Consider the following 15,496-nt stretch of genomic DNA (forward strand, 5'->3'; position numbering starts at 1 on the left):
CTACCCACTAGGCTACCTGCCCATCGCTCTACCCACTAGGCTACCTACCCATTGCTCTAACCACTGCCGAAATAAATATAGTAAGCCTAGCCTATCAAAGCTGATGGGATTCTCCTCTTTTTAATAGAGGCCATCACTCTGTTTTCTCACGCAATTGCATAGCCTATAGAAATGTTGTGCAACATGAGCCCATGAAGTGTTTGGTGTTTGATTAGATTTTCGAAAACATTTGTATTGATGTCTGAGTGATTAGAGGGACAATAGAGTGCTGAGGACCAGGCATTTAGCAGATTTGGTAGGCTACTAATGACCATCAGCAGCATCAGAGCTTGGCGAAGCCTACAGTGACTAAACGGTCACGTGGAATGTGACTGCAATCCGTGCTCGTGACCTCCGGTGTGGCAGTACTACAGTCGCATAACAGCCCTAGACATGCTCTGTCAACTGTGGGACCTTATACAGACAGGTGTGCCTTTCCAAATCATGTCCAATCAATTGAATTTACCACAGGTGGACTCCAATCAAGTTGTAGAAACATCTCAAGGATGATCAATGGAAACAGGATGCACCGGAGCTCAATTTGGAGTCTCATAGCAAAAGATCTGAATAGTTATGTAAATAAGGTATCTGTTTGACATTTTTTAAATACATTTGCAAACATTTCTAAAAACCTGTTTTGGCTTTGTCATTATGGGCATCGTGTGTAGAATGAGGACACTTTCTTTAATCCATTTTAGAATGAGTCGGTAATGTAATAAAATGTGGAAAAAGTGAAGGGGTCTGAAATACTTTCCGAATGCACTGTTTATTACATTTGTGTAGTTCTGTCCTCCAGCTGTTCTTGTCTATCAATGTTCTGTATTATGTCATGTTTTATGTTCTGTGTGGACACATCAAAGCCGCATGTTATTGAAGTAATTTATAAATGAGGCCCAAGGACCGGTGTCGCGTTTCCCAAAAATATCGATAACCCCTCCGTACAACAAACCCTAACTAGTAAATGCACTGCCTCCTATCCCCCAAACCCAGCCTCTACCTCTACCTACCCCCCTCTTTAGCCCAGGTCAACCTAACCCAGCATCTACCTCTCCAGTCCAGGTCAACCCAGGCTCTACCTTTGCCTCTCCAGTCCAGGTCAACCCAACCCAGTCTCTACCTCTCCAGTCCAGGTCAACCCAACCCAGTCTCTACCTCTCCAGTCCAGGTCAACCCAACCCAGTCTCTACCTCTCCAGGTCACCCAACCCAGTCTCTACCTCTCCAGTCCAGGTCAACCCAACCCAGTCTCTACCTCTCCAGTCCAGGTCAACCCAACCCAGTCTCTACCTCTCCAGTCCAGGTCAACCCAACCCAGCCTCTACCTCTCCAGTCCAGGTCAACCCAACCCAGTCTCTACCTCTCCAGTCCAGGTCAACCCAACCCAGTCTCTACCTCTCCAGTCCAGGTCAACCCAACCCAGTCTCTACCTCTTCAGTCCAGACCCACCATGGTCATCTTACAGTGGAACATGGAGTCTGATCTGTTCTAACACACTGTTTTTAAACATGGGATCAGCAAATATACAGAATTAGTGTCAGGTAACCAACCATCTCAGAGACAAGACAACAACGTCCCACGTTCTGGCCCTGGTCCACGGAACTGAGATATAAAAACAGTCTAAGGCACTGCATCTTAGTGTTGCGACGTCACTTCAGCCTGGGGTTCGATCCCCAGTGTCATTACCGGCCGTGACCGGGAGTCTCATATGGCGGCGCACAATTGGCCCAGCGTCGTCCGGGGTTAGGGAAGGGTTTGGAGGGAGGGGGCTTTACTTGGTTCATCGAGCTCTAGCGACTCCTTGTGGCGGGCCGGGCGCCTGCAGGCTGACTTCAGTTGTCAGTTGAACGGTGTTTCCTCCGACACAATTGTGCAGCTGGCTTTTGGGTTAAGTGAGCGGATGCTCAGAATATCCTGACCTGGACAACACTGACGTACACTGCCGTGTGTGTGTGTGTGTGTGTGTGTGTGTGTGTGTGTGCAGTATAAACATAGTTAAAGTGCAGAGCGAAGGGGAGGCAGGTTTATGACATGCAGCACGCCCGCCACAGCCAGGTCTGTGGTGATACTGAGTTAGGTCATTACCTGTGGGTCGGAGGGGTGGTCTGGAGGGATTCGGGGCCCACCGGGGTGTCTGTCTCTTGGGAGAAGCCCAGCAGATGTCTGCCGCTGTGCATGGAGCCAGTCTGAAGTTTAGAGCCACGGCCACCTTCAAACAAACTGAAGCAGGACGGGACAGGATGGGGGAAGGGGAGAGGAGGGTAGAAGAGAGATGGAGAGAGAGAAAGAGGGAGACAGAAAGAGACATGATCAAAAACCCCTGAGTAAAGAAGGCTGAAATCAATGAGCCTAACATCCAGTGGCCCAAAGACATTCAGTCTCAAAAGCAACAGCAGAATCTCAACTCTGACCTCCATGTGTCTCATCATTTCATGCCATCTGGCCCCATATGGTGGCTATTTTACATTCCAATGGACGGCCCCAATAGTGTTCCTCTAAAGACTCAAGAGTCACATTCAAAACCACACTATGTTCTCTCAGTCTGCTACTGAAACAACAAATTCCTAGCTAGGAACACCAACACTTCACAAGCACATGCACACATGCCCCTTGAACTCCAACTGTTTGGGGAACACAGACTACGATATGATTTTCCACCCTTCTCTCAGTCCCAGAAGTGGACACGTGCTCACTCCCCCTTACCTTTTTAAAGGCATTGCAGTGGGAATAAACAAGTACGGTAAGTGTGGTAGAATGAGAGACTCACCTCATCGGTCCCACAGAGACTCACCTCATCGGTCCCACAGAGACTCACCTCATCGGTCCCACAGAGACTCACCTCATCGGTCCCACAGAGACTCACCTCATCGGTCCCACAGAGACTCACCTCATCGGTCCCACAGAGACTCACCTCATCGGTCCCACAGAGACTCACCTCATCGGTCCCACAGAGACTCACCTCATCGGTCCCACAGAGACTCACCTCATCGGTCCCACAGAGACTCACCTCATCGGTCCCACAGAGACTCACCTCATCGGTCCCACAGAGACTCACCTCATCGGTCCCACAGAGACTCACCTCATCGGTCCCACAGAGACTCACCTCATCGGTCCCACAGAGACTCACCTCATCGGTCCCACAGAGACTCACCTCATCGGTCCCACAGAGACTCACCTCGGGTCCCACAGAGACTCACCTCGGTCCCACAGAGACTCACCTCGGTCCCACAGAGACTCACCTCGGTCCCACAGAGACTCACCTCGGTCCCACAGAGACTCACCTCGGTCCCACAGAGACTCACCTCGGTCCCACAGAGACTCACCTCGGTCCCACAGAGACTCACCTCATTGGTCCCACATTGAGCATGAGGAACACCAGCACAACCATGAGACAAATGGCCCGCCTCTTAGGAGCACTGGTCTTCAGAACCGTGTTCTACAGGAATAGGAAACGCATCATCACGTTATATCACAGGAAACGCATCATTACATCACACATCCACTCCCAGCCCGGCCCAGAAAACATTTTCTCTAAACTGTTTTATATAGTTGACAGGTATTTGTGGTCTAACTCTGACCTCAGAGAGTAGTCCCTCCAGCTGTCTCTTCAAGGTGCCGTTCTCATTCTTGAGCAGCTGGTTCTCAGACAGCGCCATCTTGAGACGGACCTCCAGCGTCAGCAGGTACTCCTTCTTCTTCTTACGGGACTGAGACGCTGACTCCCTGTTCTTTATCATCCTCTGCTGCCTCTGGGACACATTCGACTGGAGGAGAGAGCGGGGATGAAGAGAGAGACGTTAGCCTATACGGGCCATTTGCAACCATTTATGGCCACCATATTATCGCCAGCTGATCTGTCGTTAAACCATCAATATATGCTGAAGTCATCCGCAAAGCTGATCTCCCATTATTGGCCACCGATTTCCCTCTCCCTAAAGCGGATGTAGGGGGTTTACTCCACCGATTTCCCTCTCCCTAAAGCAGATGTAGGGGGTTACCTCTCCCTAAAGCGGATGTCGGGGTTTACTCTTAGATCTGATTTCTGACAACATTTTTCAAGAACATTTCACCCTGTGGTGAGTATCATCATCATCATCATCAGAACAATTTAATTCTGCTATTATAGCAGACTATGGTGATTGATCTATTTGACAATCATTCCGAACAACTGAATTAAAGTATTTAATTTCCTCGTTTACCAACACAATATAGCCTTACCCTGCCCATTTTATCAATGGAAACATCATGGAGGAATGACTTTACTTCTTATCAATATAGCCTTACCCTGCATGGAGTAATGACTTTACTTCTTATCAATATAGCCATGAGGGCAAAAGTAAATATTCCTGAACTGTAGGCTACACATTTGGACATGTAAGGGATAAATCAACGAGGGTCATGCGTTCTCTGAAAAATAATGAACGACCTACGTGGAAGGTGTGTTCCACGACGTGAAATTGACCTTCTACTAAGTTGCATTATTTTCCACAGAACGTATAAAGCTCCGAGTTGATTATCCCTTTTATACCATGGCTATAATTTAAAACACATTAACCACAAACAAATGTGTTCATTTGCAAGTAGAAATGTGTTCAACATCCACTGAAGTAGCATGCAAGTTTACTAGATAGCTACAGTAGTTGCCCTGGTAACCAAACAGACTTGCGCTAGTTTAGCTAACCAAGTCATCAGTCATAGCTTGCTAGTATTGAATTATGTTTTCAATTCAACTTTTGCTTTCAAAAAGCTGCTCAATAAAACAGTAAGAATGAACTACAGCCATTGAACTCTACCATGCTAATATTCCGTGCATTATAGGGAAATGATGAATACTCTAGAATGCCCTTCAAGCCAATCAGAAACGATTATTCACCAATGCCATGGTATAACTGAAACTAAATGGTGATTTTGTTGTATTTTTTCCTCAAATGATAATAAAGTTATTTAAAAACAGACAGATTGATGGGGATTTGTATAATTATACTAACACGATTTCCGCTGTGGCATGGACATCGACTCTATGGGGTTAAAGTTCTAACAAATGAAATGATCATTTAAATTTTTTTTTTTTTTAAATAAGCCCCCCCGTAACTTTGTTTCATTGACATTTCTACCTATAGGATACTTCCATCCCAGTATCACAGCTGATTGAAATGAAAAAAGTGTAAACATCATGATGAAAGGGCAAAAAACAAGACATTCATTTGAAAAAAGGTTTGATCTGCGAGTGCCCTGAGCACCTGTTGGTCTGCGAGTGCCCTGAGCACCTGTTGGTCTGCGAGTGCCCTGAGCACCTGTTGGTCTGCGAGTGCCCTGAGCACCTGTTGGTCTGCGAGTGCCCTGAGCACCTGTTGGTCTGCGAGTGCCCTGAGCACCTGTTGGTCTGCGAGTGCCTGAGCACCTGTTGGTCTGCGAGTGCCCTGAGCACCTGTTGGTCTGCGAGTGCCCTGAGCACCTGTTGGTCTGCGAGTGCCCTGAGCACCTGTTGGTCTGCGAGTGCCCTGAGCACCTGTTGGTCTGTGGATTACAGTTAGTACTCAGCAGGAGGATGGTTCCCAGCAGGAGCACCTGTTTAAACAATGCTACTATAATGTTAGTGCCCATTGTTCATCACCTGTTGGTCTGTGGATTACATGTATCACTAGCCACTTTAACTATGCCACTTGGTTTACATACTTAGCAGGAGGATGCTCTGTACCATCACTCATTCAGTACTTTATCCCCTTACACTGGACAGTAGTTTTTTGGTTCTTAGTTACTCATTACTGCATTGTCGGAACTAGAAGCACAAGCATGGCTACACTCTTAACATCTCTAACCAGGGGTGACAAATAAAATTTGATTTGATTTGATTTGAAAAAAGTTCTCAGGGGTGGTTCTAGTTCTCAGGGATGGTTCTAGTTCTCAGGGATGGTTCTAGTTCTCAGGGATGGTTCTAGTTCTCAGGGGTGGTTCTAGTTCTCAGGGGTGGTTCTAGTTCTCAGGGGTGGTTCTAGTTCTCAGGGGTGGTTGTGTCAACAGGAGAAGGGAATTTCATCATTCATATCATCTGATTAATCAGCTGGACCATCATTCATATTTATCAGCTGGACCATCATTCATATTCTGATTTATCAGCTGGACCATCATTCATATTCTGATTTATCAGTTGGACTTAAAACAGGTGGTAAAAGGATGACGTACCCATGAACACACATAGTCCGGGGGAGAGAGAGAGAGAGAGAGAGAGAGCGAGAGAGAGAGAGAGAGAGAGAGAGAGCGAGAGAGAGAGAGAGAGAGAGAGAGAGAGAGAGAGAGAGAGCGAGAGAGAGAGAGAGCGAGAGAGAGAGAGAGAGAGAGAGAGAGGAGGGATCTGGCACAGAACACCAGTGAGCATCCTTAAGGAATGTGGCTCCTTAAAATAAAGAGTGAGAACCATAGGAGAAGAGAGGGGGATGTGTGAGAAGAGAGTGGGTGGGAAAGTAGCGACAGAAAGCGAGAGAGAGTGAATGGAAAGAAGGTGGAGTTAACATAAAAGCTAGCCTTGCTCTACTTCATTTCCTGGGATAATTATTTAGCCTTTGATGCTACCGCTCGCTGATGGCTACCGCTCGCTGATGGCTACCGCTCTCTGATGGCTACCGCTCTCTGATGGCTACCGCTCTCTGATGGCTACCGCTCTCTGATGGCTACCGCTCGCTGATGGCTACCGCTCGCTGATGGCTACCGCTCTCTGATGGCTACCGCTCTCTGATGGCTACCGCCGCTGATGGCTACCGCCGCTGATGGCTACCGCTCTCTGATGGCTACCGCTCGCTGATGGCTACCGCTCGCTGATGGCTACCGCTCGCTGATGGCTACCGCTCGCTGATGGCTACCGCCGCTGATGGCTACCGCTCTCTGATGGCTACCGCTCTCTGATGGCTACCGCTCGCTGATGGCTACCGCTCTCTGATGGCTACCGCTCGCTGATGGCTACCGCTCGCTGATGGCTACCGCTCGCTGATGGCTACCGCTCGCTGATGGCTACCGCTCGCTGATGGCTACCGCTCGCTGATGGCTACCGCTCGCTGCAGCAGAAAATAATAAACAGACATCTAAGACATGTGACATCGTAAACGGTTCCCCGGCAACACAGCATGGCTTTAAGTAACCCCTAAGACTCCAGAGTACACAGACAACTGCAGGATCAAACTTCCTGACTCAGAGGTCGGGGGGTCAGGCTTAAGGAGACAGAATGGCGGATGTGATCATCCTGCTCTGCTCTATACACGATGGATGTGTTTATAGACCGTGTCATTCCATGAAGAATGAGTTGTCATCATAAACACAGGTTCATACATGCACAGAATGGGGAAGAAGGCATATACACTGAGTACACTAAACATTAAGAACACCTGCTCTGTCCATGACATAGACTGACCAGGTGAATCCAGGTGAAAGCTATGATCCCTTATTGAGGTCACTTGTTAAATCCACTTCAAATTAGTGTAGATGAAGTGGAGGAAACATGTTAAAAGAAGGATTTTTAAGTCTCGAGACAATTGAGACATGGATTGTGGGAAAGACAAAATATTCAAGGGCCTATAAACAGGGCTGCTCTGAGGGCATGGGGGCTGCTCTGAGGGCTGCTCTGAGGGCATGGGGGCTGCTCTGAGGGCATGGGGGCTGCTCTGAGGGCATGGAGGCTGCTCTAAGGGCATGGGGGCTGCTCTGAGGGCTGCTCTGAGGGCATGGGGGCTGCTCTGAGGGCATGGGGGCTGCTCTGAGGGCAAAAGGGGATATATAATGTTTGGTATAGCGGAGCAACTCGATATTAGGAAGATGTTCCTGGTATAGCCAGTGTATATAATGTTTGGTATAGCCAGTGTATATAATGTTTGGTATAGCCAGTGTATATAATGTTTGGTATAGCCAGTGTATATACTCTTTCGAAGTTTAAGCTTTAAACACTTTAGCCTATCTGAGAGATGGCTCTGTCTGAGAACCAGGCGCCAAAGGAACCAGAATGGCATATTGAAGAGACAGCTGGAGGGACTAATATCAGAGGTTAGAGTTAAGCCTCATACACACACTAGAAATAAAATGTCACTTGTCCCAGTCAAAAACTTTTAAACCTTATCATCCTGAACATCACCTCTTATCCTGAGGATTTAATCAACACTCAATCATCCTAACTCAAACACTTCCCCCATGTGTGTGAATGACAGCTAAACACATCCCCTCCCAGGAACCTGACTGCACCCCTCTCTCCCCAGCAGCAGTAAGCCTGTAAGACACTGGATCTAATGGACCAGCTGGTTGATTAAGTTATTTGGATCCGGAGAGCAGACGAGGAGGAGAGATGACAGCTCCGTAACAGTTTGTATTCTGTCTCCTGAGAAACTCTCCCGCTCTGTCCTCCAGGCCCAGATCTGGGATCCGTGCCACCACCAGAGCCTGGGAACGCCGGGAGACAGAGGTTACCAGGACACGGGGTGGGCTCTGGTTCAATCGCCACATCAACAGAACCGGTAAGGGAGGAGTTGGGTTGAGTACCACTGGCAGGCCTGGTAACGTTTCACTGATAGATTCCAACTGCCTTCAGTTGGTAGCCTGAACCTCAACACCAGCCGCTCCCAGCACATTATCTTGAATTCTCAATTCGTAAGACTCACGTATTGAGGTTTGGCACACGAGACTAATCAGGGGGAAATAAACAGCAGCACCACAGAGCCTGTTCCTTGATCAGCTGACCACCCCGGTGTTGTTCAGGACTGTTCTTTCCGTTCAGGTCACCTCAGAGGTCAGAGGTTAATGAAGGAGGAAGTGTGTGATGATCCGTTAAACCCTTCAAAATTCAGATCTTTTAACAAGTAAGATTAAAACATTTCTTTAGTTTACGAAGAGACGTTAAAAAGGTTTAAGTGACAAGTGTTTCCACAGGCCATCATCTGGACACACATCGTACCCAGGTTCACAGCATTCTCCCCCTGGCCTGGTGTCTACCCGTGTTGGGGGCTTCCGAGGCCTGTAGTGTAATGATTCACAGCCCAGAACGTAGCAGAAAATCTCAAAGGAAATCTGAGCATATTATTTGACAAATAGCTCAGTTTTTCAGCTTTGCCACTCTATTTCGACACCGGTCCCAATATTTAGCAAGCTTTTCACACCCTCATAATTACGAACAGTGCATTCGGAAAGTATTCAGAACCCTTCACCTTTTACACATTTTGTTACTTTACAGCCTTATTCTAAAATTGAATATATATATTTTTTTATTCATCATCAATCTACAAACAAAACCCCATAATGACAAAAACGAAAAAAGGTTTTTAGATATGTTTGTAAATGTATTAAAAATAAAAGCAAAAAAAAAGGATTTACATCAGTATTCAGAACCTTTTCTATGAGACTTGAAGTTGAGCTCCGGTGCATCCTGTTTCCATTGATCATCCTTGAAATGTTTCTACAACTTGATTGGAGTCCATCTGTGGTAAATTCAATTGACTGGACATGATTTGGAAAGGCACACACCTGTCTATATAAGGTCCCACAGTTGACAGTGAATGTCAAAAACCATGCCATGATGTCGAAGGAATTGTCCGTAGAGCTCCGAGACAGGATTGTGTCAAGGCACAGATATGGGGAAGGGTACCAAAGAATGTCTGCAGCATTGCAGGTCCCCAAGAACACAGTGGCCTCCATCATTCTTAAATGGAAGAAGATTGGAACCACCAAGACTCTTCCTAGAGCTGGTCGCCCGACCAAACTGAGCAATCAGGGGAGAAGAGCCTTGATCAGGGAGGTGACCAAGAACCCAATGGTGACTCTGACAGACGTCCAAAGTTCCTCTGTGGAGATGGGAGAACCTTCAACCATCTCTGCAGCACTCCACCAATCAGGCCTTTATGGTACAGTGGCCAGACGGAAGCCACTCCCCAGTAAAAGGCACATGACAGCCCGCTTGGAGTTTGCCAAAAGGCACCTAAAGGACTCTCAGACCATGAGAAACAAGATTGTCTGGTCTGATGAAACCCAGATTAAACTATTTGGCCTGAATGCCAAGCGTCACGTCTGGAGGAAACCTGCCAACATCCCTACGGTGAAGCATGGTGGCAGCATCATGCTGTGAGGATGTTTTTCAGCGGCAGGGACTGGGAGACTAGTCAGGATCGAGGTAAAGATTAATGGAGCAAAGTACGGAGAGATCCTTGATGAAAACCTGCTCCAGAGCGCTCAGGACCTCAGACGGGGGTAAAAGTTCAGCTTCCAACAGGACAATGACCCTGAGCACACAGCTAAGATAATGCCGGAGTGGCTTTGGGACAAGTCTCTGAATATCCTTGAGTGGCCCAACCAGAGACCGGACTTGAACCCGACCGAACATCTCTGGAGAGACCTGGAAATAGCTGTGCAGGAACGCACCCCATCCAACCTGACAGAGCTAGAAGGCTAGCATCCCGGAGTCGCCTCTTCACTGTTGACGTTGAGACTGGTGTTTTGCGGGTACTATTTAATGAAGATGCAAGTTAAGGTCTTGTGAGGCATCTGTTTCTCAAACTAGACACTCTAATGTACTTGTCATCTTGCTCAGTTGTGCACCGGGTTTTCCCACTCCTCTTTCTATTCTGGTTAGGGCCAGTTTGCGCTGTTCTGTGAAGGGAGTAGTACACAGCGTTGTACGAGATCTTCAGTTTATTGGCAATTTCTCACATGGAATAGCCTTCATTTCTCAGAACAAGAATAGACTGATGAGTTTCAGAAGAAAGTGCTTTGTTTCTGGCCAATTTGAGCCTGTTATCGAGCCCAAATGCTGATGCTCCAGATACTCAACTAGTCTAAAGAAGGCCAGTTTTATTGCTTCTTTAAATCAGCACAACAGCTTTTAGCTGTGCTAACATAATTGCAAAAGGGTTTTCTAATGATCAATTAGCCTTTAAAATAATAAACTTGTATTAGCTAACACAATGTGCCATTGGAACACAGGAGTGATGGTTGCTGATAATGGGCCTCTGTGCGCCTATGTAGATATTCCATTAAAAAAAACCCCCAGCTACAATAGTCATTTACAACATTAACTATCTACACTGCATTTCTGATCTATTTGAGGTTATTTTAAATGGACAAAAAATGTGCTTTTCTTTAAAAAACAATGACATTTCTAAGTGACCCCAAACTTTTGAACTGTAGTGTATGTAAATGTGATAGTTTTTTAAATTTTAATACATGTGCAAAAATGTCCCCAAAACATTTTTTGCTTCGTCATTATGGGGTACTGCGATGTCATTATGGGGTATTGAGATGTCATTATGGGGTATTGTGATGTCATTATGGGGTACTGCGATGTCATTATGGGGCACTGATGTCATTATGGGGTACGGTGATGTCATTATGGGGTACTGCGATGTCATTGGGGCACTGATGTCATTATGGGGTACTGTGATGTCATTATGGGGCACTGCGATGTCATTATGGGGCACTGCGATGTCATTATGGGGCACTGCGATGTCATTATGGGGTACTGCGATGTCATTATGGGGTACTGCGATGTCATTATGGGGTACTGCGATGTCATTATGGGGTACTGCGATGTCATTATGGGGTACTGCGATGTCATTATGGGGTACTGCGATGTCATTATGGGGTACTGCGATGTCATTATGGGGTACTGCGATGTCATTATGGGGCACTGTGATGTCATTATGGGGTACTGCGATGTCATTATGGGGTACTGCGATGTCATTATGGGGTACTGCGATGTCATTATGGGGTACTGCGATGTCATTATGGGGTACTGCGATGTCATTATGGGGTACTGCGATGTCATTATGGGGTACTGCGATGTCATTATGGGGTACTGATGTCATTATGGGGTACTGCGATGTCATTATGGGGTACTGCGATGTCATTATGGGGTACTGCGATGTCATTATATGTCATTATGGGGTACTGCGATGTCATTATGGGGTACTGCGATGTCATTATGGGGTACTGCGATGTCATTATGGGGTACTGCGATGTCATTATGGGGTACTGCGATGTCATTATGGGGTACTGTGATGTCATTATGGGGTATGGTGATGTCATTATGGGGTATGGTGATGTCATTATGGGGTACTGTGATGTCATTATGGGGTACTGCGATGTCATTATGGGGTACTGCGATGTCATTATGGGGTACTGCGATGTCATTATGGGGTACTGCGATGTCATTATGGGGTACTGCGATGTCATTATGGGGTACTGTGATGTCATTATGGGGTACTGTGATGTCATTATGGGGTATTGCGTGTAGATTGATGAGGGGGAAAAAACTACATGTAATCAATTTTAGAATACGGCTCTAATGTAACAAAATGTGGAAAAAGTCAAGGAGTCTGAATACTTTCCGAATGCACTGTACACACAAACACGCTCACAGCTCAAACACAGACTGGCACTGAGGAATGACACTGACGTAAACCCACTCAAACACCTGCCTGAAGTAGGCCACGCGGTTTACTGATCACTCTAACCACTGTGCTGTGGCCAAACCACAACGATACAGTCAAAACAGCTGCGATGGGTCAAACCACACACACACACACACAGCTCAACTGCTTTGTGTGAGCCAATGCGGCTGAGTCATGCAAAAAGTCTGTTTTAGGCAGCACACCAGGCCTAACACAACAGACATAGCTAAACCATTTACCACTGCTTTTCAGCATATAAACATATATCTGACAGAGTTAAAATCCTTTTGATTTTAGACATTAGATAAGTCTACATACGTGTTCATTCTCTGGAACCATGGATGGACTATTTATCCTGAGATTATGGTTTATTTCAGCTCCAAAAACCTGGTTTTGATGATTTTCTCACAATGAAACCCCTCCCCTTTCATTTGTGTATTGTAAGGTTATTGACTGTCAGGTTTGTAAAAACGGCCTAAGTGGCTGGTTTGTTTTGGCCTCTTGTAGCTCGGCGGCATTCCTGGTCAATGCTCTCTCTCCAGACTCTTCCTCCCCAGACTCCATCACGATTATTTAACTACCAGACACTCCCAGTCCTCGTCTCCACTCGGACTGTGCAAACACAGCTCTGAAACAGCTGAGGTTAACCATTACCATTCATAAAAACAACAACTGCTGAAATACGTTCCATGTTAATGTCAACAGCAATCCTTCAGTCGACTGGACTGGCATAACAGATAACATAACAGAAAGGGCAGTCTAGATTATTCCCCCAGAGCAAGGATGGGCAACTTTGATGGAGGTGGGGACCACAAAAGAATCGTAAACTCATCATGAAGGGCACACATTGGCTCGCAGGTCTGAGTACAAATGCAGTCAAAGACAGCCCAAGTCTTTTTGGGGGCCCTAAGGCTAAATTGTTGAAAAACTGCTGATGCACAACCAAATTTCAAAATTGCACCTTGTGTTTTCTACTATTATAACACTGAGGACAAGAGAACTCTGTAGGATTAAGTGAGATTAAACATCTCCACCAATACATCTGCACTAAACACACACAAACACACCTATTGTACTAAAAGTTAGTTGTTCAATGAATGTGAATATATATATAAACATTTTTTAGTTATTATCCTGTTTCTCTTAACTTTAGTTAGTAGTTACTGTATTTCAAAATGGTGACATATGGACAGAGGAATTAGCAATACAAAATGGTGACATATGGACAACCCCTTTTAAAAACACACTACTGCACCGTTCAAATTGACACAAATGCAGAGCAACGGCAAATTCATGAGAAGTTGAATGGATTAGAAAAAGCTATAAAGGACAATCAAAATCCATTGGACTCCCCAATTACTGACCAGGAGCTCGATAAGAAACTAAACTACTACTGACCAGGAGCTCGATAAGAAACTAAACTATTACTGACCAGGAGCTCGATAAGAAACTAAACTATTACTGACCAGGAGCTCTATAAGAAACTAAACTATTACTGACCAGGAGCTCTATAAGAAACTAAACTATTGCTGACCAGGAGCTCTATAAGAAACTAAACTATTACTGACCAGGAGCTCTATAAGAAACTAAACTATTACTGACCAGGAGCTCTATAAGAAACTAAACTATTACTGACCAGGAGCTCTATAAGAAACTAAACTATTGCTGACCAGGAGCTCTATAAGAAACTAAACTATTACTGACCAGGAGCTCTATAAGAAACTAAACTATTACTGACCAGGAGCTCTATAAGAAACTAAACTATTACTGACCAGGAGCTCTATAAGAAACTAAACTATTACTGATCAGGAGCTCTATAAGAAACTAAACTATTACTGACCAGGAGCTCTATAAGAAACTAAACTATTACTGACCAGGAGCTCTATAAGAAACTAAACTATTACTGACCAGGAGCTCTATAAGAAAATAAACTATTACTGACCAGGAGCTCTATAAGAAACTAAACTATTGCTGACCAGGAGCTCTATAAGAAACTAAACTATTACTGATCAGGAGCTCTATAAGAAACTAAACTATTACTGACCAGGAGCTCTATAAGAAACTAAACTATTACTGACCAGGAGCTCTATAAGAAACTAAACTATTACTGACCAGGAGCTCGATAAGAAACTAAACTATTGCTGACCAGGAGCTCTATAAGAAACTAAACTATTACTGACCAGGAGCTCTATAAGAAACTAAACTATTACTGACCAGGAGCTCTATAAGAAACTAAACTATTACTGACCAGGAGCTCTATAAGAAACTAAACTATTACTGACCAGGAGCTCTATAAGACACTTCAGGCCCTCAGATTTAAAAAAGCCTGCGGACCTGATGGCATCCTAAATGAGATGCTCAAACTCACTAGTGCAAAATGTCAATTGGCTGTATTAAAACGGTTTCATTTAATCCTGAGTGTAGGTTATTTCCCTGACATCTGGAATCAAGGACTCATAACCCCAATCTTTAAGAACGGAGACAAATTTGACCTTAACAATTACAGAGGCATTTGTGTGAACAGTAACCTGAGGAAGGCTTTATGTAGTATTATCAATGGAAAACTTCTAAACTTCCCTAATAAGCACAATGTCTTGAGTAAAAGCCAAATTGGATTTATACCAAAACATTGCACGACTGATTTTATTTACACCCTACACACCCTGATAGATAAACATGTCCACCAAAATATACGCTTGCTTTATCGACTTCTAAAAAGCATTAGATTCTATTTGGCATACAGGACTGTTCTACAAAGTCATTGAAAGTGGTGTAGGGGGTAAAACATATGACATAATTAAATCAATGTATACTGGCAATACGTGCAGGATTAAAATTGGCAAGAAAATAACATAATTCTTTAACCAGGGGTGGGGCTTTCGCCAGGGTTGCAATCTGAGCCCTGCACTCTTCAATATTTACATCAACGAATTGGCCACTATTCTAGAAAAATCCTCAGCCCCTGGTGTTAGTCTCCACAATTCAGAGGTTAAATGCCTACTCCTCACCCACAGCACATGGCCTACATCAGAACCTGGACCTGCTAGA

The 15,496-nt window shown here is 45.3% G+C and overlaps 1 protein-coding gene across 1 annotated transcript in view; it reads right to left on the reverse strand.

Moving 5' to 3' along the window:
• atf6 (activating transcription factor 6) overlaps positions 1–15,496 on the reverse strand; it is a 163,492-nt gene that overhangs the window by 98,382 nt on the left and 49,614 nt on the right. Inside the window, exons 8-10 of the mRNA XM_042322560.1 lie at positions 3,614–3,799; positions 3,380–3,471; positions 2,121–2,255 (exon numbers count right to left, since the gene is read on the reverse strand). Coding sequence (XP_042178494.1) covers positions 2,121–2,255; positions 3,380–3,471; positions 3,614–3,799 — 413 coding nt within the window. The remainder of the gene's footprint in view (positions 1–2,120; positions 2,256–3,379; positions 3,472–3,613; positions 3,800–15,496) is intronic.

The sequence above is a fragment of the Oncorhynchus tshawytscha genome, linkage group LG05 (assembly GCF_018296145.1).
Source record: "Oncorhynchus tshawytscha isolate Ot180627B linkage group LG05, Otsh_v2.0, whole genome shotgun sequence".
NCBI lineage: Eukaryota > Metazoa > Chordata > Actinopteri > Salmoniformes > Salmonidae > Oncorhynchus > Oncorhynchus tshawytscha.